The 17005-nt window shown below is 45.2% G+C and overlaps 2 protein-coding genes across 2 annotated transcripts in view; one reads left to right on the top strand and one right to left on the bottom strand.

Moving 5' to 3' along the window:
• UROC1 (urocanate hydratase 1) overlaps positions 1 to 8616 on the bottom strand; it is a 35613-nt gene extending 26997 nt beyond the window's left edge. The window contains exons 1-2 of the mRNA XM_031042836.2: positions 8491 to 8616; positions 1934 to 2064 (exon numbers count right to left, since the gene is read on the bottom strand). Of these exons, the coding sequence (XP_030898696.2) occupies positions 1934 to 2064; positions 8491 to 8616 (257 nt within the window). The remainder of the gene's footprint in view (positions 1 to 1933; positions 2065 to 8490) is intronic.
• A 3343-nt stretch (positions 8617 to 11959) lies between these two features.
• Positions 11960 to 17005, top strand: part of LOC101880121 (netrin-4-like) — a 42473-nt gene continuing 37427 nt past the window's right edge. Inside the window, exon 1 of the mRNA XM_005142104.4 lies at positions 11960 to 12056. Coding sequence (XP_005142161.1) covers positions 11990 to 12056 — 67 coding nt within the window. The 5' untranslated portion in view covers positions 11960 to 11989. The remainder of the gene's footprint in view (positions 12057 to 17005) is intronic.

Below are 17005 nucleotides of genomic sequence, written 5' to 3'. Positions count from 1 at the left end.
CTGCTATCAGCTCAGTGGTATCTTCTCCTCCACCATCTGCCATAACAAACTGCTCCAATACTTCTATCCTAGATGTATACTGTCACCCTTAAGGGCAGGGACAATTCCTTTGCTGGGTTTGCACAGGTCTCAATACAATTGTGCTGCAGGCTCTAAGGTATGATACCAAAAGACAGTATAACCATTGATGAGAAGTTTTGCCCTTTCCCTTCTGTAAGCAACATCACCATTAGAGATGCTGGAATTCCTAAAAGCAGACAGGATCTTTTAACATGATTTCTAAAGGATCTTCCTTTTATTGGACCATCAATCTTCAGCACCTGGACACTTAGTTTGTACAGGGAAGGCAGCTATGCTGGAAAGGTTCTGGAATATATATTCTACACATTCAGTAAACAGGCTCCCCCCATGATTGTATGCACTTTATCCTTGCTTTGTACATCAGGATACTAAACCAAATGCCTTGTAGTCTTTGCCAAATCAGCAAGGAATGTACTGGAGTTTTTCCACAGTACTTTATTAGTGTTTGCCTCTTTTCTGAGCTTGCTGTGATAAAACAATAGGATTTCTATGGAATGATACCAATGCATCAAGAGGAGGGATTTCTGCATAATACTGCTCAGAGCATAAGATGCCTAAAGTTCAGATATCAGTTGAGTGTGCTGCTATGGGAACACGGCTGTTAAATGGAACAGAACCAAGTTGGACTCTGCTCCCTGGGACACAACAAAAACTACCAGGCTACAGAGAACAAAAGGCTTTGTCTTAATCTGAGACTAAGAATCTAATGAAATGATCAGTGAAATTAAGCTATTAAATAGTCATTGATGCCAGCAATGGGAACAAGCTGGTGGACTGCCTCATGAAGCCTACTTGGAAGGTGCCCTAGTCAGGAGTAGGGTCCTCTGAAGTCCATATCTGCAATATCTTTCAGACAGCCTTCCTGTTGTCTTTCCCTTAGCTGAATTCTACAGCAGCTGACCCCATATTAGTATGGGCAGCACAGAAATATGGGTGTCTGTGGAAATCAGAGTGCTTTCTGGTCCCTTGCTTTATTCAGATTCCAGTGTAGACATTAACCAGGCGCCTGCTGAATGCAAAAAGGAATCCATCAGTCTAAAAAAAGCAGCTAGCCCCTGGCAGCCCTCTCTGAAACTGTTCTGCTTCACAAACATTAGCCACATCAGCCCCAGAATGAAGTGATGCTCTAAGATCAACAGGCACAGCACATTACAAAACAGGGTCAGATACAGGTTCCAATGATGGAAAGATGTAGCATTTTCCTATTAAGCCCAGAAAACCTTCTTTGTCAGACTGGGAAACAACCAGCCACTCACAGCAGGTCTGACCCCATCCACTCATCTAGCCTTATCTCTTGGTTCAGCTGAGACTTGACTTGCAGCACCTCAAGTTTTCTGTCCAGGCTGCAATCAGAGGTCTCCGAGTAACAACTGGCCTTTAGAAACTAAGACCTGCCATGGGGACAGAGCATCTCGGGTCTCTGTGCATGATAAAGCAGGCATTACTAAGCATACAGCTTTGGACAATCCTTTCCATGTGTTGAGTGGTGCTGAGCTTTCCAGCAGTGACACTATCCTAGCCCTGGCCCAGCCTATCCAGAAAGGTGCATACTGTCTCCCTACTAGTGCCATGGGAATCATGAGGATGAAAGTGAAAGGATGAAGGATCAGTGTTATGCAGCTTTACAGAAGAGCATCCCGAAACATGCTACATCCCTCACTGGAAATGAAACCGCTGCTACTAATGATACACAGAGAATCTAATTTATTCAGATGAAGCACATCAGTGGTATGTTGTGACATGACTTCTACAAGAGATAAAATAGGACACAGCAATGCCACTATCTAAAGGGCAGCTCCACAGGTGAAAGGTGGTTATTAGCCAAATACTGTGTGAGTAATCCAGTCCTTACCTCATCTCGATCTCTGGGAAGAACCTGTACATATAGATGTGGCCATACAGCCGGAGCTCCTCAGCAAATTCCAAGGCCAGCTTCTTCTGTATTTCAGGTGGGAAATAACGCAAGGCATTGCGCAAAGCCAGCTGCCAAAAACCGAGGTAAAAGAGAAATGGAGGTAAGAAGGTGGCCCTGAACCTTAACCAGACTCAACTGGAAGCCTGCCCATGCTACCACAAGGATGAGATGATTTTAAACACCAAGCTTACAGCACAGAAGCTCTATTCCTGCTTTCCTATTGAAGTGTTTCTACCTGGATATTCCCTTGTAGATTCAATTCCTCGACACATGTAACCCTCTCCATCCCATCCCAGCCCAAATCTGCATGGAGAGATCTTGGAGATCTGCTCAGTAGGGCGCAATCCCAGTCAGATATGGATGCATTCCCTCTCACAGTGCTAGGGGGCACTGAACTACCAAGGAGAGAATTCAGAATTCCTTAGACTGGGACCCTGAACTCCTACAGACACTGAAGACCTTCACATGAGAGAACTCAGCCCTGAGTTATGTGACATACTTGCAGATGAAGATGTTCTCAGGCTAAGTCTTATTAAAGATTCACTACACGAACCCCCACCCTCTGCAATACATTATGTTACTGATGCTACATGTATCACTTCCAAATTAGCTTACATGATTAATAGGCACTGAATTAAATTCTGCAGATGATGCTACGTGGCTTATACTCTGTTGTCTTCAAAGACATTACCCATCGTTTGCAAAGTACAGTATGTCCTTTTGGATGAAAGAAGCCATAAATAAATCACTATCTTTAGTAACAGTCATGTATCTGTATTCCACGTCCCATTTGATTAAAACCATAATGAGAATAAAGATCTTGTAATCTTTGAAAAGCCAATTTCATGCAAGGATGCTAAAAGACTTCCTAAGTTCCCTGACAAGCAGTGACACTATCCAAATGACTTTTAGTTGAGATCTACAAGTCATATGGAATTCCACATCTTCATTAGGCTGATTAAATAGCTGTAGAAAGGGTAGAAAGGGACCGCACTTGCTTTCAAATCCAATAACAGTCTATAAAACCACCAGGAAAACCTACTTTTGGAGAGGGCTGCTATAGCAAGGATATCCCACATTTGTGACACGTTTTGTTGGCATTTCAAAGAGCTATGGAACAAGTATTTTCCGGATGAAGTGAAGGGGTTGGCTGTATTACAGGTATCTAAAACAAAGGCATCAAGAACCATCCAGTCCAGGTATCACCACCATCCATCTTAGTAAGAAGTCCTGAAAAGCTCTCTAAAGCCCTCAGCTCAGTAAAACAACTCCTAATTCAACAGGACTATGGGCTGGCTCATATGGTTAAGAGCTCTCCAGCCCCTTCATTTGAGCATGCTGGTCTCACACACACCTTCGAGCAACTGAAAGAACAATATCTCAATCTCAAAAATGCCTCATACTAAGAGAGGGTTTTGTTGGCACACTTGCTGCTAAACAGGTCCAAGTCAGATACTTTCATATCAATGAAGCTATACTGACATGCACCGGTTGAGGAGCTGACTGGTAAAACCCCTCCAAATTGCATTTGCCATTCCATGCAGAGAATGGCACCAAGGGAAAACCTATTTACCAGCTGAGCAAATACAAACACCATTTCAACCACCACCTTATCCTTCTCCAATTAGATAAGCAGTCATTTTTCAAGGGCATGTTATTAATGAACACAAAAATCCCAGCTATATCCACACCATGACAAAATATGTGGGGATTTTCAAAGTCAATCTCAGAGGCAAACAACCACAGTGAGTTCTTGATCTAAGGAGTTTCTAAAGCATGAATAAAACCACCCACACCCCTTACAACAACACAGCCAAGAGGAAAACATTGCCCAATTTGGCATTTTGGCTGCGTATGAGAGCTATCAGAATAAGTGTTTTGCTTCCAGCCTGGCAAGGATCACGCAGGCTTTGATCAATACATTATTTGTAGTTGTAATGAAATTGATGGGTAAATATTTCTCTTTGCCCTAAAAATACAAGGAAAATCTGTTTGGGTTTCCAAATGAATTCATTTAGTCTAAGCCTCTATGCTATTAAAGCTATATACCAGCAGAAGCTTAAATTTTGATGATGCTAACATTAATGAAACATGAACTTGGATGTGACATGAAGGGTGGGAAGGGCACCTTGCTTGGGCAGACAATAGGGACCCTATAAAAGAGGACTAAGACTGCAGCTTGTTTAGCTGAACTGAACAAAGGTGACATGTGATTCCTGTCTCACTGCAGGATAAGTGTCAAAGCAGGAAGGAGCATCAGGAAAATGCTGAAGAGGAATAAATAGCTGTGAATTACCTATAAATGTAGTCCTGAAATTAGACTAATTTAAATATAAGAGGCTCTGAAACAGTCTCTCAATAGGAGAGCTGGGCACTGAAAATTGCTTAGGTAGAGCCTGGTTGCTTTATGAAAAGGCAATTGCCATGTGCATCAGGAAGAATCTTGCATATTCATTATGGAGTCAAACTGAATAACCTAAGAAAGGCACTCAAGGAGCAAATTCAAAGACACTGATCATTATGCTTTTGTGGACAGGCAACACAAGGTCATTATTCCTTACATTTCATTAAAGCTCCATATAAAACATCATTCTAACCTATCCAATGCAGTGCAAGCATTAGATGCAAAGTCTTCCTCTTAGATGTGCCAGCTGGACCTACTCTTTGACTCATGTTAAGCTTTAGTCACTATTAGGGTGTCTTTTTCTGTATTCACTGGCATTTACACAGTAAAACATGATCCTGCTGCTATTCAATCACAATTCAGACCTGTCAACATCAATAGAACCCATGAAATCCTGCTCCAATCAATCAGCTGTAAATATCTTTGTTGGGTGAGTCTCTTGAGGCATCAAGCATACCAGCCTCATCCCTAATTGGTGTTCACTGAGGAGCCAGGGCCTCTTCAGAAGGAATACCACTCATTTCCATGTCATAACAGCACCATCAGGACTTCCAGCTGAAGAATCCCAAGACACTCAAACACTGAGATTTACAAGCTCAACAGGAAAAGGTAAGCATGAGAAGAGGAAGCAAATAGCTTAACTCTACAACAGCCTCATTCTTAGTTCTGCCCCTCTTACACTGGGGATGTTGCTTGTTTCCCATCCATCATCTTCTGCCCAATGATATCGAGGCCCAGAATATTTGGTGGCACTATTCTCTAAGCAGCAACTGTAAAAGCGTTGTTGGTGGAGCAGACTCCCCTGCGCACCCAGCGCTGCTTTACTTATTGTCTCTCAAATTATTAATCATTTGTAAATAAAGTGAATTTGGATAAAGTCCTGTTTATGGAAAATTTTTATAACATTGCTTCATGTATTATTCCTCCTGATAGGTCCCAATTTAGATGAGCTCAGGAAGTAAACATAGCAAGTTCTGACTGACCATTACTATAAATACTTTGTCGGCTGTGAAAAAGCTTCCCAAGTTCTTTATCATCCAGATGTTCCAAAACAGGAGCCAACAAACTCGCCTTCCCAATCCACATAGAAACTTAAAAGCAGCCTTATTTCTGGATGTGTAAAGCAACCATTAAGGCAAAGTGTCCTCCAGAATACTGAAACACTTCAGGTGCTACATGACTTCATAGGCTCTGGTTGCAGCTCTTTGCACGAGGATGTCATGAAGCAAAGTCCAACTGGTCCTGAAGGAAAAACAGAGCAAGCAGAATAACAGAGACAGCAGGACAGACACCTCACCAGCCAGGGTCCAACCTCACAGTACCTGCAGAGATGAGATTAGCAGCCCAGGGATGGCAGCCACCAGGAGTCCAAGTCATCAGGCAAGATCATGGTGATGTGCAGGTAGGCAGCCAAGGGAGGAGTGTGAGTCAGGACCAGGTCTGGTGATGGTCACCACAGAGAGACAGTGCCCAAAGATCAGCAGGAAGGCTCATAGCCCACAGGTTAGAGACCAGATCAATAAGGTCCATGGCTAGGCACAGAGATACTCCAATACCAGAAGTACAAACACATCTCCACCACAACTGAGACTGAGATCCCAGGCCCGAGCTTAAATAGAGCCCTTAAGCCTATGGGCAGAAGGCATGGGTGGAGACTTCAGGTGAGGCTCATCAAGGACATCAAGGCCCATTACTGACCTTCAGGCCCTGTGACAGATACACAGGTGACAGATGATGATGATACTGGGGCAGCAGGAAGACTGTAGCATGACATAGCTCTAAGATACATAAGGGAATCACTGCATGGATGAAGGTGTGCCACTGTTTTCTGATGCTGAACAACACTGAGAAGGGCACATTCAATTGAATGTCATTGATTACTGAGGATGCAACGTCCTTGCTCTGCAAAGGACACACCATGCATACAATTTTAAGGGCAGTTTCTTTGCAGTGTATTTGCACTAAGATATAGATGCTGAGAAACAGAAGAGCTGTGTGGGGAAAGAGGGAGGATGCAGCTGTTCCAGGCTATAGACAAAGAAGAGAACTCAGGAAACACAGAAAGAGAATCAGTTCTGAGAAATGGTTTGATTTACCCAAAAATACTGAATTTTGTATGATAGGAAGAATTATATACTTCTTCAGCAAGCCCCAAAGCACACAGAGCTTTATAAATCTTTCAGGGTTTCTATTATAACCACAAAAGGATGTCTAAGAAAATAAAGCATTGGCAGTCCTAAGGGTTGTTATTGTAGAAAGCACTAAAACTGGACTGAATGCATATGAAGAGAGGGACAAATCCTGAAGAATTCAGTTGATTCATCATCATTAACTTCATTTCTGTCAGAGTTCTGAGTACTTCAGTCAGAAAACAGTGTCACCCATACAGATAACACTCACAATATGCTCAGCGTTACACACTGTCAACAAAAGCTGGAAGCTTGTCTCAAGACTTAAAAAGCAGCTCACAGTCAGACGACTTTTCTGTCTACATGCTTTCTAAGTGTGGAACAGCTCTTAAAAAGAGAGATTTGACCTTTCAGATATCAAATAAATACCAGCTGAGCCTCTGTCTCTGTCAGGAGTTTAAGGTGGAGGATTCAGAGTAAAATAAAGCAGAAAGGAAGCTTTTAAATCTCAAACAGTCTAATAAAACCCCAGCTAGCATGACCTCTTATCACATGTGGTAGGTAATAGGGAGAGATGAGGGTAGGATGTTAGACAGTAGATCAGGGCTGGAAAATCAGCCTATTGCAGTCCTGCAACACTCAAAGGAGGCAGGAAACTATTCCAGTTTCTGGACAAGGACTGAGGACTTTGTCATTACCTTTCTCTCCCCAGGTAAAGAGTCAGGTTTGGCATCCTTTTGAGAGCTATCATCCCCTGTCCTGCAACATTGACTCCTTCATGCTATAGCAGGGGAAAAATGATTTAGCAAAGGCAAGGAATAAAACGGAGATGCTTGGCAATGTTCTGACATGCAGTGGAGCTCACTGCCCCCTCCTTTATCTTCAGAGCCCTCACCACAGCCTTGTAGCCACAGTTCCATGTGTGTGAGCTGTCCCAGGCACAGACAGGATGCCTCAGCCATGAATGCTCCTGACATTGAAGTAAATCCTCTTTGGATATCTCCCAGCTGTTCCTCTTTCCACCCTTTCCCTAGGCTCTCCTCAGCTTGTGGAAGTGGACTTTGAAGGAATTTGGCAGCTGATGCCAGTGGGGAACTCCCACGAAGGCAAAGGAGCTGTGTGCAGCTCGACAGGGGGAAGGGACTTCTGTTGCTCTGCCCAGAATGTCACACTCCAAGTGATGCTACACGTGATGAAGCACAGACTTTCAAACTGAGGATCCCACCTTATCCTCTCCCCCACAAATTCCTATGGATCTCCACCCATTGACCATTATGTTCTGCTGCTGATTATGTTCTAAATCTCTAGCCTGGAATAATGCAATGATTACTTTAGTGTGTGCGTAGGCTATTCAAACAAAAAGAGACTGGAAAAGAATTACACAACTAAGGACAAATAATTAACTCGGCTCCCTACAAACTTACCTAAATTCCAGGATTCTAGGGCTACTGGATAAAATAAAGTATCTTTGGATCTTTTATTCAGATAGCTTTCACTCCCATACATACAAGGTGGTTTTGCAACAGCACTCATAATTTCATCTTCTAGAACAACACTGGATTGACACTGCTGAAGTCCAGTGCCTCTTGTTTAGCCATTTAAAGCCATGGAAGCTGTTGGGCAGCAAATCTCCCTCATATCATAGAATCATGGAAACATAGACTGGTTTGGGTCGGAAGGGACCTTAAAGCTCATCCAGCTCCAACCCCTGCCATGGGCAGGGACACCTTCCACTAGAGCACCTTGCACCAAGCCCCGTCCAATCTGGTTATCTCTTGAGGAGGAAGAAAGCAAGCAAGCAGAAGAGCTTCCAGTACTTCATCCCATTATCCACTGGAATTATAATAGCAAGGAAACACATTTCCCACAAAGCCCAGGCTCAGAACAGCATTTGAGGCAATCAGATCCACTGCTCTGAGCTGCATTTATCTGAAGTGAGGCCCAGTGAAACCACGGGTTACCTTTTTCTCCTGAGCAGTGAGATTAGGGGTTCTCACGGGCGCATGGGGTATTCCTTTCCTCCGACCTCTGTTTTCAGGCAAAGGGTATAGAGGAAGGCCACGACAGATTTCCTTCAGGCTGCTCATGGCTGCTGAGGACATACAAGGAGGAAAGGCAAGGCAAACTGGACAGGTACAAGGAATAGGAAGGTGCAGGCAAGCAGGATGCTAAGGGATGCAGATCCCTCCGCCCCAGGTGAGCAGAAGAGGACAGCCTGTCCTCTGGTGTCTGCCAACAGCTCTGTGAAGCACAGGGGCAGGCGGCAGAGGTGACCCTCCTCTCCCCTCTTTGCCATGCCATTGGCTCTTCCCTCCTCCCCCAAAATGAATGATTCACAGTTTTGCTGCTGATTCCCTGGGTGCTTTGTCAGTAAGCCACTAGAGCAAACTCAGCCACCTTCCAAATCGTCTCATTGCCCCAGTGTCCTAGTGAGAGTCCTGGTCTGGAACAGGCACCTTGCCTGAGACCTCCAGGATTGGGCATTTACATTGCCATGCTTTAGGAACTGACTAAATATTGATCACATCACTGCTCGTACACACTGTTCAGCTGAGATTGACATTCCGTGTTTGACACCTCTAGGTATGGGCTGTTCCTCAGATGTCACCAATTCACCTTCTAAATAACAGCAGTTATCATTGACAGCCACTTAGGTGTTAGCTCCTCTTAGCTTCTAGGTACAAATGGACTTTAGAAGTATTAAACTGGAAATGTACCCATTGGAACTAGTGGTTTTCTCAAGGCAGGCAATAATTGGGAGGACAAATTAAGGTTTTCAGCTCTAAAGTCACTTTTATGCCCAACAACAACTAGAAAGCCATAGGGTACTGCCACTCAGACATCACAATGAAGTGAATATACTTCACTTTGATTTCCCACTTACAGTGCAGCGTGAATTCTGCTGTCCATCTTAAGCTGTTTAATAACACAGAAGCTTCTTGAACTTTATTACATCCGTGGAACTCTTGGTCAGGCAACTCTCTCAAGTGCCACAGTTTAAACCTGGTGAAATTGACTGGGAGAAACATTTCACTTAGGAATGAGCCTAGAACCTGGGAATAAAACCCGGGAAGAAAATCCCACTGCATTTCCCCACAAAGGCAGCGATCAACAAGCAATGACAACAAAGCACAGCTATTAAATGACAGCATCTCATTAATGTCACATTGCCTTCAGCTCTGGGACATGCTGCACATCCCCAACTCCCACTGAAGATGCTCGAGTTGAAAGAACTGGGAGCATCCCAGGGGAGCTGAGCGCGCAGCAGACTCAAACCTCTGAAGGATGCTCCCTGTCATTCATGGCAGGAGAGTTTTGGTTGGTGTTTATACACTGGTTTTCAAACAAAAGGCAAAGACAAAAAGGAGAGGGAGAAGAATCCTTCATATTTAAAGAATTCCTGGTGGGCTTTCACATTAAAAACATACAAAAGGAAGATAGGGGTAAAGTCAGAAAATCTGCCCCAAAATGGAGCTAAATAACCCTGCCTTATGTGAACATTCCCACCCCAAAGGGAAATAAATCTGTCCTTATTATTCTTTATGACCCACATCCTCCAAATCCCTCCAAGATCTGATCCTGCACACACACACGAGCACAAGAATAACCTTGTCTACCTCTCGACTCCCATCAGTGCTTCCCTCTATGACACCCAGAACTGAACAGTGTGAAAAGCAAAGATAGAGAGAATGAGGCTGGGGGTGGGGGACGGGGACGACGGGACACTCACTGAAATAAATGATTTCTGGGGCTGAGCACTTTCACCCCGTTTGCTGCATGCTGGAGCCTTCCTGTGCCTCTGGGAGCTTTGTGATGGAGTTACCCAAGTATATCCAGGGACATGCCCGGTGTTTGGTGTGCCAGAGATGATGCCCCAGCAGACACCCGGCTACTCTGGAAAGCCCCAGGTCCCCTCACTGCCAGGTTTAACCCAGCTCAGGTCTGTGACGATGGAAAGAAACCCTGCTCCTGTGCCCATTTGTGCACCTATGAACCCCAAAGACACCCCCCCTGCTCTCCCCATGCGCCAGGGCTGCCTTTGGGTACCGCCGGGGGATGCTCCGGGCAGTGCCCAGCGCACGGCGGGTGTCGTGCTCCGGGCGGGCGGGCAGAGGGTGCTGCAGGGACAGCGGGCACCGGCCGGGCGGGCAGCGCGATGCCCCCGCCCTGCACACACACAGACACAGGCAGAGGGACAGACACCGGCTCCTGGAGGGGAAGATGCGGCTGGAACACAGCGCCTGCATCTGAGCACGGCAAGGACCAGCGCAGCCGACGAGGAGGTGCGAACCGACCCATCCTCCTCCTCCCGCCACCCCCCCCCCCCCCCCCCCCCAACTAAGCACATATAAAGAGCAGGAAGAAGATCACATGTTAGAATAATCCCCTCTGCAGCCAGACAGGACCAGAGAGGAGAACTGCCCAGTTAGGACTGAGAGATGCGCTAAAGGCTGAAGGGAGGCACGGCCAAAACTTGAAGATAACCAGGCACCGTCGGGAGGAAGAACCCCCAGCCCAAGCGCTGCTGGAGCAGGAGGGAGGAAGGATTCCCCAGCGTCCCCTCTCTTCCCTTTCTCCCGTCTCTCCTGGCGCTGGGCATCGCATCTCCTCCCCTGCCCTTGTGCCCTCCGCAGCCCTCAAGCCCTGGGGAGAGCCGCACTCCGGCGGCAGCCGGGACCTCCCGGGTACCGGCCCCAGCCCCGAGGGGCTGCCCTTGGCTTCGTTTTCCACTCCCTGGCGCTCGCTGTGTGAAGCAAATCCCTTGGAGGTGGGGGAGAAGTGGCTTCCGTGACAGCGGAGGGAGGAGGGAAATGATATAAAATAAACCAAACCAAAATACGAGACAAGAGAGAGGAGAAGAGCCAAGAAAGCACTTGCTTCTCATCATCCCCCAGGGAGAAAAGCCAGCTCCGCTCTTCTATGACCCTCCGCTGCAGGGAGCAAAGGGAGAGAAGGTCCGGGGGTACCGTGCTAAGGACGCGCTGCCCGGACCCCAGCGCCACCATCAGCCGCTGGGGAAGGTCGCCAAGGGGAGCCCAGGCAGAGCCAGAACCAGAACCAAGCTCCTCCGAAAGCAAGGAGCAGAAATGAAAGTTGCCAAATAGCATCCATCCACCCGCCAAGGACCGGACGGAACGGAGCTCACTGAGGCGCTCAGGGATGTGAACGTCCCCGGTCTGCTGCATGGAGAGGGGTGAAGACACCCAGAGTCCTTATTTATTGGAAGCAATGGATGGGTGACACCCAGAAGGCATCTGAGCCCTGAGGACCCCCCCCCACCAAACAGCTCTGGACCCAAACAAGACCAAGAAGAATGAGGCAGCAGCCTTGACCCCTGCACTGAGGGGAATGTGAGCAGAGGGAAAGCAAGCAAGCACAGAAAAGCCATGCAAGCACCAAACCTGTAGGTTATTGCAGCTCTCTTTTGCTTCACTGAGGACAGCTATTCTGCTGACAGCCATGCAGCATAAAGGCATCATGTTGATTGTGTTCTTGGAATATGTTATATCTGGCCATGGGGAAGCAGGTAAGTGAAATACATCAGTATTGCCATTCTGAAACAATTTACCCTAAGTTGAGCGAAGGGAAGGGGAACAGAAATCAGGGCTGTTGGTTAAAAGAAATGATGTTAACATCTTTAGTTTAGATTGGATTTTTACAAGGCATCTGGGCTGGTCAATATATATATATATATGCTTCTTACCCTTTGCAATACACAGTCTCTTCCCAAAGGCTTCGGATGTAGAGCTTCATACATCCTTACAAGAAAAAAGAGTGTTATTTTTGTGAATGAAAGTAACAGAAAAAGAGAGAGGGAGATGGATTGAGATGTGCAGGGTATTTGTTTTGAGGATGAAACATTGCCTTCCTAGGCAGGACAAGGGTAAACCAACAACATCCTTGGACAGCAGCACTGGAGGAATCTGAATTATACTCTATTAACTCCACAGTGCATCAGTAAAAGTCAGAGACACTGTTTAGGAATCACTGTTTATCCAAGCCAGCCCATTCATACAGTGTATTCCCTGATTTCATAGTTAACATGCAGTGGACAAGATTAAATTAGCATTAGATTAAACATGGATTAGGACAGAGTCCATTCCCCACACTACCTGTGCTGTTTAGGAGATGGAATTAAAGGTATTTTCATATATTTATCATCCTGTCATATTATTTTGTGACTCAGTTGGGAAAAAGCCTGTCCATCACGACATGCCAGGGAATGAGTGGAGGGAGGACATGCACCTTAGTCCTTTCAGTGTCTCGTCTTGGGCATTCCCTGTTTTCCCAGTCTGGGACTCTCCCTGTAGGATACATCTGTTAACACACAGCACTGGAAGGTTGGGGAGCTGGCGGTGAAGCTGCTGATGCTGTTGCAGAAGGCAGCCTCTTACAAACCAGCCTAAATCTGCTCTGCAGCCAATTCAAAGGTGAAAATGAATCTGCAAGGAGATGCAGCCTGCAGCTGACTGCTTGGGTAGTGAATTTGAGGGGAGGGTGGGAGTTCTACATGGAGCTAAACATGCTCTGAGTGTAACAGTGTAGGACATAGGGAGTAACAGCAACATAATTGGATACTGAAGGTGATGATGTTAAGGATTCAATGTCACTTCAAATGAATATATGCTGCTGGGTGAAAAGGTTTTATAAGCCATCAACCTGTGAAAGCACAAGGGGTACCTGCTCGTTCTATTCTATTGTTATTGTTGTTGTTATTATTATGGAAGCAGTATTAAAATCTTGAATTAACCTTGAAGCTCTGTAGGTCCTGTTACAGGCAGGGTCAGTACTGCTCAGACTAAGGTTAGTCTGGACAGTGCCCATCTATGTAAAAGGATTTGGAAGTCTCAGCATTTTCTTGAGCAAAGACATGTACAATGAGGTATGTTTTGTACCCACATTATTAGCCCATACAATAAACTCATTTTTCAGCCCTATAGTTGATCCTTCCTGATCAAAAGCAAAACATATTGATGGGGCAGCTGTGTAGGGAATACAAGAAGCATAATATTTGTGGGGAGTACAATATTTACCTTCTGCCATCTCTGTGCAGAGAAGTCAGTCCGGATTGTCAAGATTGGCTGCTTGGATCTTTAAATGGAATGCCAAAGGAAAATAAACCCCCTTAGTGGTTAGGCTGGAGGAGTCACTTAGGTTTTAGATTGTGAGATGTGACACTTGGGTGATCTTTCCCTAGCGCTGCTCCCCTCCCTCTGAAGTGGTCTCTTGCATACTGGGACAGTTGTTAAGCCAGGTTTGTTCTGGGCTCAGGTTATTCAACTCCTCTGTAAATGAAGTTGTAGGTGTTGAAGCCCATTGTTGCTCCAGAAGGGATGTGGGCAGAAAAACTGCAACTGGACACAGTGGATGGAAGAACAGACCTGGGATCTTATACTTCTGTCCATGCCATGGATCACAAAAGCAGACTGGTTTTGTAGCATGTTCAGAACTTCACCTCTGGGGTATTTATGAAGGCTGGCTCTGTAGCTCCAGTTATTAGGGCTATTTAGTGCAGAAATACATCAGGCTACTCATAAATGGATGAAGACTCGCCAAACTTAATGTATGCTGGCCCCAGACAACAAAGCTAAACTGATACAGAACAAGAGAAATCCAGGTTGGACATAACATGCTCGAAGTGCTCCATTAAAACCACAGCAGAAGATGCCCACAGGTTTTAGAGTTGCTCAGAACTGTGAAATTCACTCTCCTGTCTCACCATGGGAGACTTGGACACACACAGTCATAAATTAGATATGGAAAAGAAATAGAAATTCCAATTAAAATCACTCACAAAAGGCAGCTCTCCAGTCACCTCAGCAGGCTTTGAGTGACCATATGACCTTTCTAATTTCAAGTGTCCAATGGAGGGTGAAAAAAGCCCTAAAACAACCCAGAACCTGGTTTTAGTTAATGTCTATAATGTTCCATTCCATTCCAAGGCAAGTAAGAGATGCCTGTTTGAGATGGTGTCCCAGGAATATCAGTAGTGTGACCTCCCTTCAGCTATAGGATTCCTTAATCATTGAGTAATGCCGTTGTTACAACACGTGCTGGGCATGTGCCATTGACCTGTCACTTTATGGCACAGCTCTGAGGAGCCAGAAAACAGACAAATAAATTAATCATACCATACCATGGCCATCCTCTATGGAGTAAACCCATTCTCTATAGAGTAAACCCATCCTCTATGGAGTAAAAGCTCATCAACTCCATAATAACATACAGTGCCCATGCGCAAAGTGTTTACTTCTTTATGAATTATTCAGTGAGTCCTCCTGGCACTTGGGGTGAGTTGTTTATTCTCCCGCTGCTGTTTCTGTCCTGCAGCAGTCTTCCCTCGCTCTCCAGATCCCACATTTCATGTTGTTTCCCCAGAATCGGTGAGTGATGGACAGGCTGCAGCATCCCTGTGGCCAAGCAATGTTCTGCCAATTGATTTCTTTAAATACAAAGCTTTTAATCGACTGCAGATTTTGTTTTCCAACTCCCTTCCGCTCATTTGCACTTTGTTCTTCTCCCATTTTCCTAATGACACAGCAGTTCAGACAGGAACTGTTTATTGATATTGCTGCATTAACTGGCGGAGGAAATCAACCTTCTTGTGACTCTTATGCAAGAGAACAACCATGATTTTCTTCCTTTTCCAGGTTCAGATAAACCAGCTGAAAAACTCAATACCAGACTAATAGCCCATTTATGGGAAATATCAAAAGCAGCCATTGCCTTTAATAAAAGTTACCTTTTTTACTTTCTGACATCCTTGTCTGCAAAGCTTCCCCTATATAAGTCCTTGAACTCAGAGCTCCTGCATCCCATTTCCTTCAGAAAAGCTTCAGTGGTGTGATGCATCAACAGAGATGGACTTTCTTTTAATTATATGGTACATTTATCCATAATCCAATAGCACTTGCAATATGAATGCATTCTTAATCAAAACTAAGTAACCTGACTCTTCGAGCTAATGCTTGTTCCAAGTTCAGTTATAAGATCAGTCCCATTAAATTGTCTGGAGGCAAAGATGACACCTTTCTGCAGCACTGAGCAACATCAGCAAATATCCCATCTACTTTAAACACAGAAATTACTGTGGTTTCCTTACTTCCAGTAACTTTTACCAAACACCTTGGACATGAACATGAACCTAAATGCCACTCGCAAAGACATTCCTGAGGCTCATTGTGGTTTTGCTGACCTGCAAAACTGAGTCCTTTCTCAGGACAAAAAGCCTCACAGAAATTGCAAGGAACCTTCCAGATAAAATCTCTGCAGCTCCTGGTGTTCCCCTGTATCTGTCCCAGGCTTGGATGGAGTAAGAAGTTCATAATCAGAAAGAAAATACATTGAAATGGTCATTAAGCAGTGAGGATGGTGTGAGGGCTGGCTGGAGGGTCTCCATTACCACCTGCTGAATTGAAGCTGGGGAGCCAAGAACAGAACTGATAGAGCCAAACATCCAAATATCCCCATCTCCTTTCCTCTCCAGCTGACTTCTGCAGCAAACCCTGTGTCATGAAAATCCATCTCTGTGCTGGCACAGGCAGTGGTGGGACTGAGGAGGGGCAGCTTTCATTCCTTTGATCCGAGGACTATAGGAGCACATGAAATTCAGGCACTGCTGCAGTCTTCCAGGCACCTAGGACTTCACTGGGATACCAGAAGACATCTTGGCCAGCCCATTCCAACCACTGGTGGAAGACAACCTGCACCAGGAGGAAACCACTACTACTGTGTCTCCAGACACCTTCTCTTTCCTTGAGTGCTGCTTAGTGTCTGCAAGGCATACACACTAAGTCCAAGCTCCTTTGAAGGTGGCTTCCACGTACTCCTTAGAGTAGTCAAGGGCATTTTTGGATCATCTCATTTCTTGCTGAGGGCTGAGACTACCTTATGCTCCATGTAAGCTAAGACAGTATACTCTGTTGGTCAATAGGATTCAATAGACATACAGAAACTTTGTTTTGCATCCTAATCGTGGGACGCAAAATGCATGAGGTGTTTTCCAGACTAATGCCCATCTCTGACCTTTCTCTTCTGGCCTGGGCAGAAATGTCATGAAGGAACTAAGGACAGAAACAACTCGGAGGCAAAACCTTGCATGTTACACACTAGTTTTCACCTTAAACATTCCTTTTGGAAAGAGGGACATCAATTTCATCCGACTACATTTACAATTTGAGCATTTTTATAGGGCTGAATTAGAGTCTTTTCTTTCACATAACTTCATTTTAAAACTACTTTTGCTTGGGGAAAGGCTGAATAAAAAACAAGGAGGGATTTGAAATGTTGACCTAGACTGTTGAGCTAATAGCTGACCTCTGAACTGCTCCTGGATTACCCAGGGTTTACGGTCATCCTAGGTTTCATTGGAAGGGTCATTTCCTGTAGGACTTCCATCCAGCCATCTGACTTGTGACCCCTTGGATTAGATTTATGACCTTGCAAGGTCACTCTTTAACTCCTTCTAGACTCTTT

Source organism: Melopsittacus undulatus, chromosome 9 (genome assembly GCF_012275295.1).
Source record: "Melopsittacus undulatus isolate bMelUnd1 chromosome 9, bMelUnd1.mat.Z, whole genome shotgun sequence".
Lineage (NCBI taxonomy): Eukaryota > Metazoa > Chordata > Aves > Psittaciformes > Psittaculidae > Melopsittacus > Melopsittacus undulatus.
The sequence above is the reverse complement of the archived record's forward strand: the minus strand, read 5'-3'. Positions and strand labels throughout refer to the sequence as shown.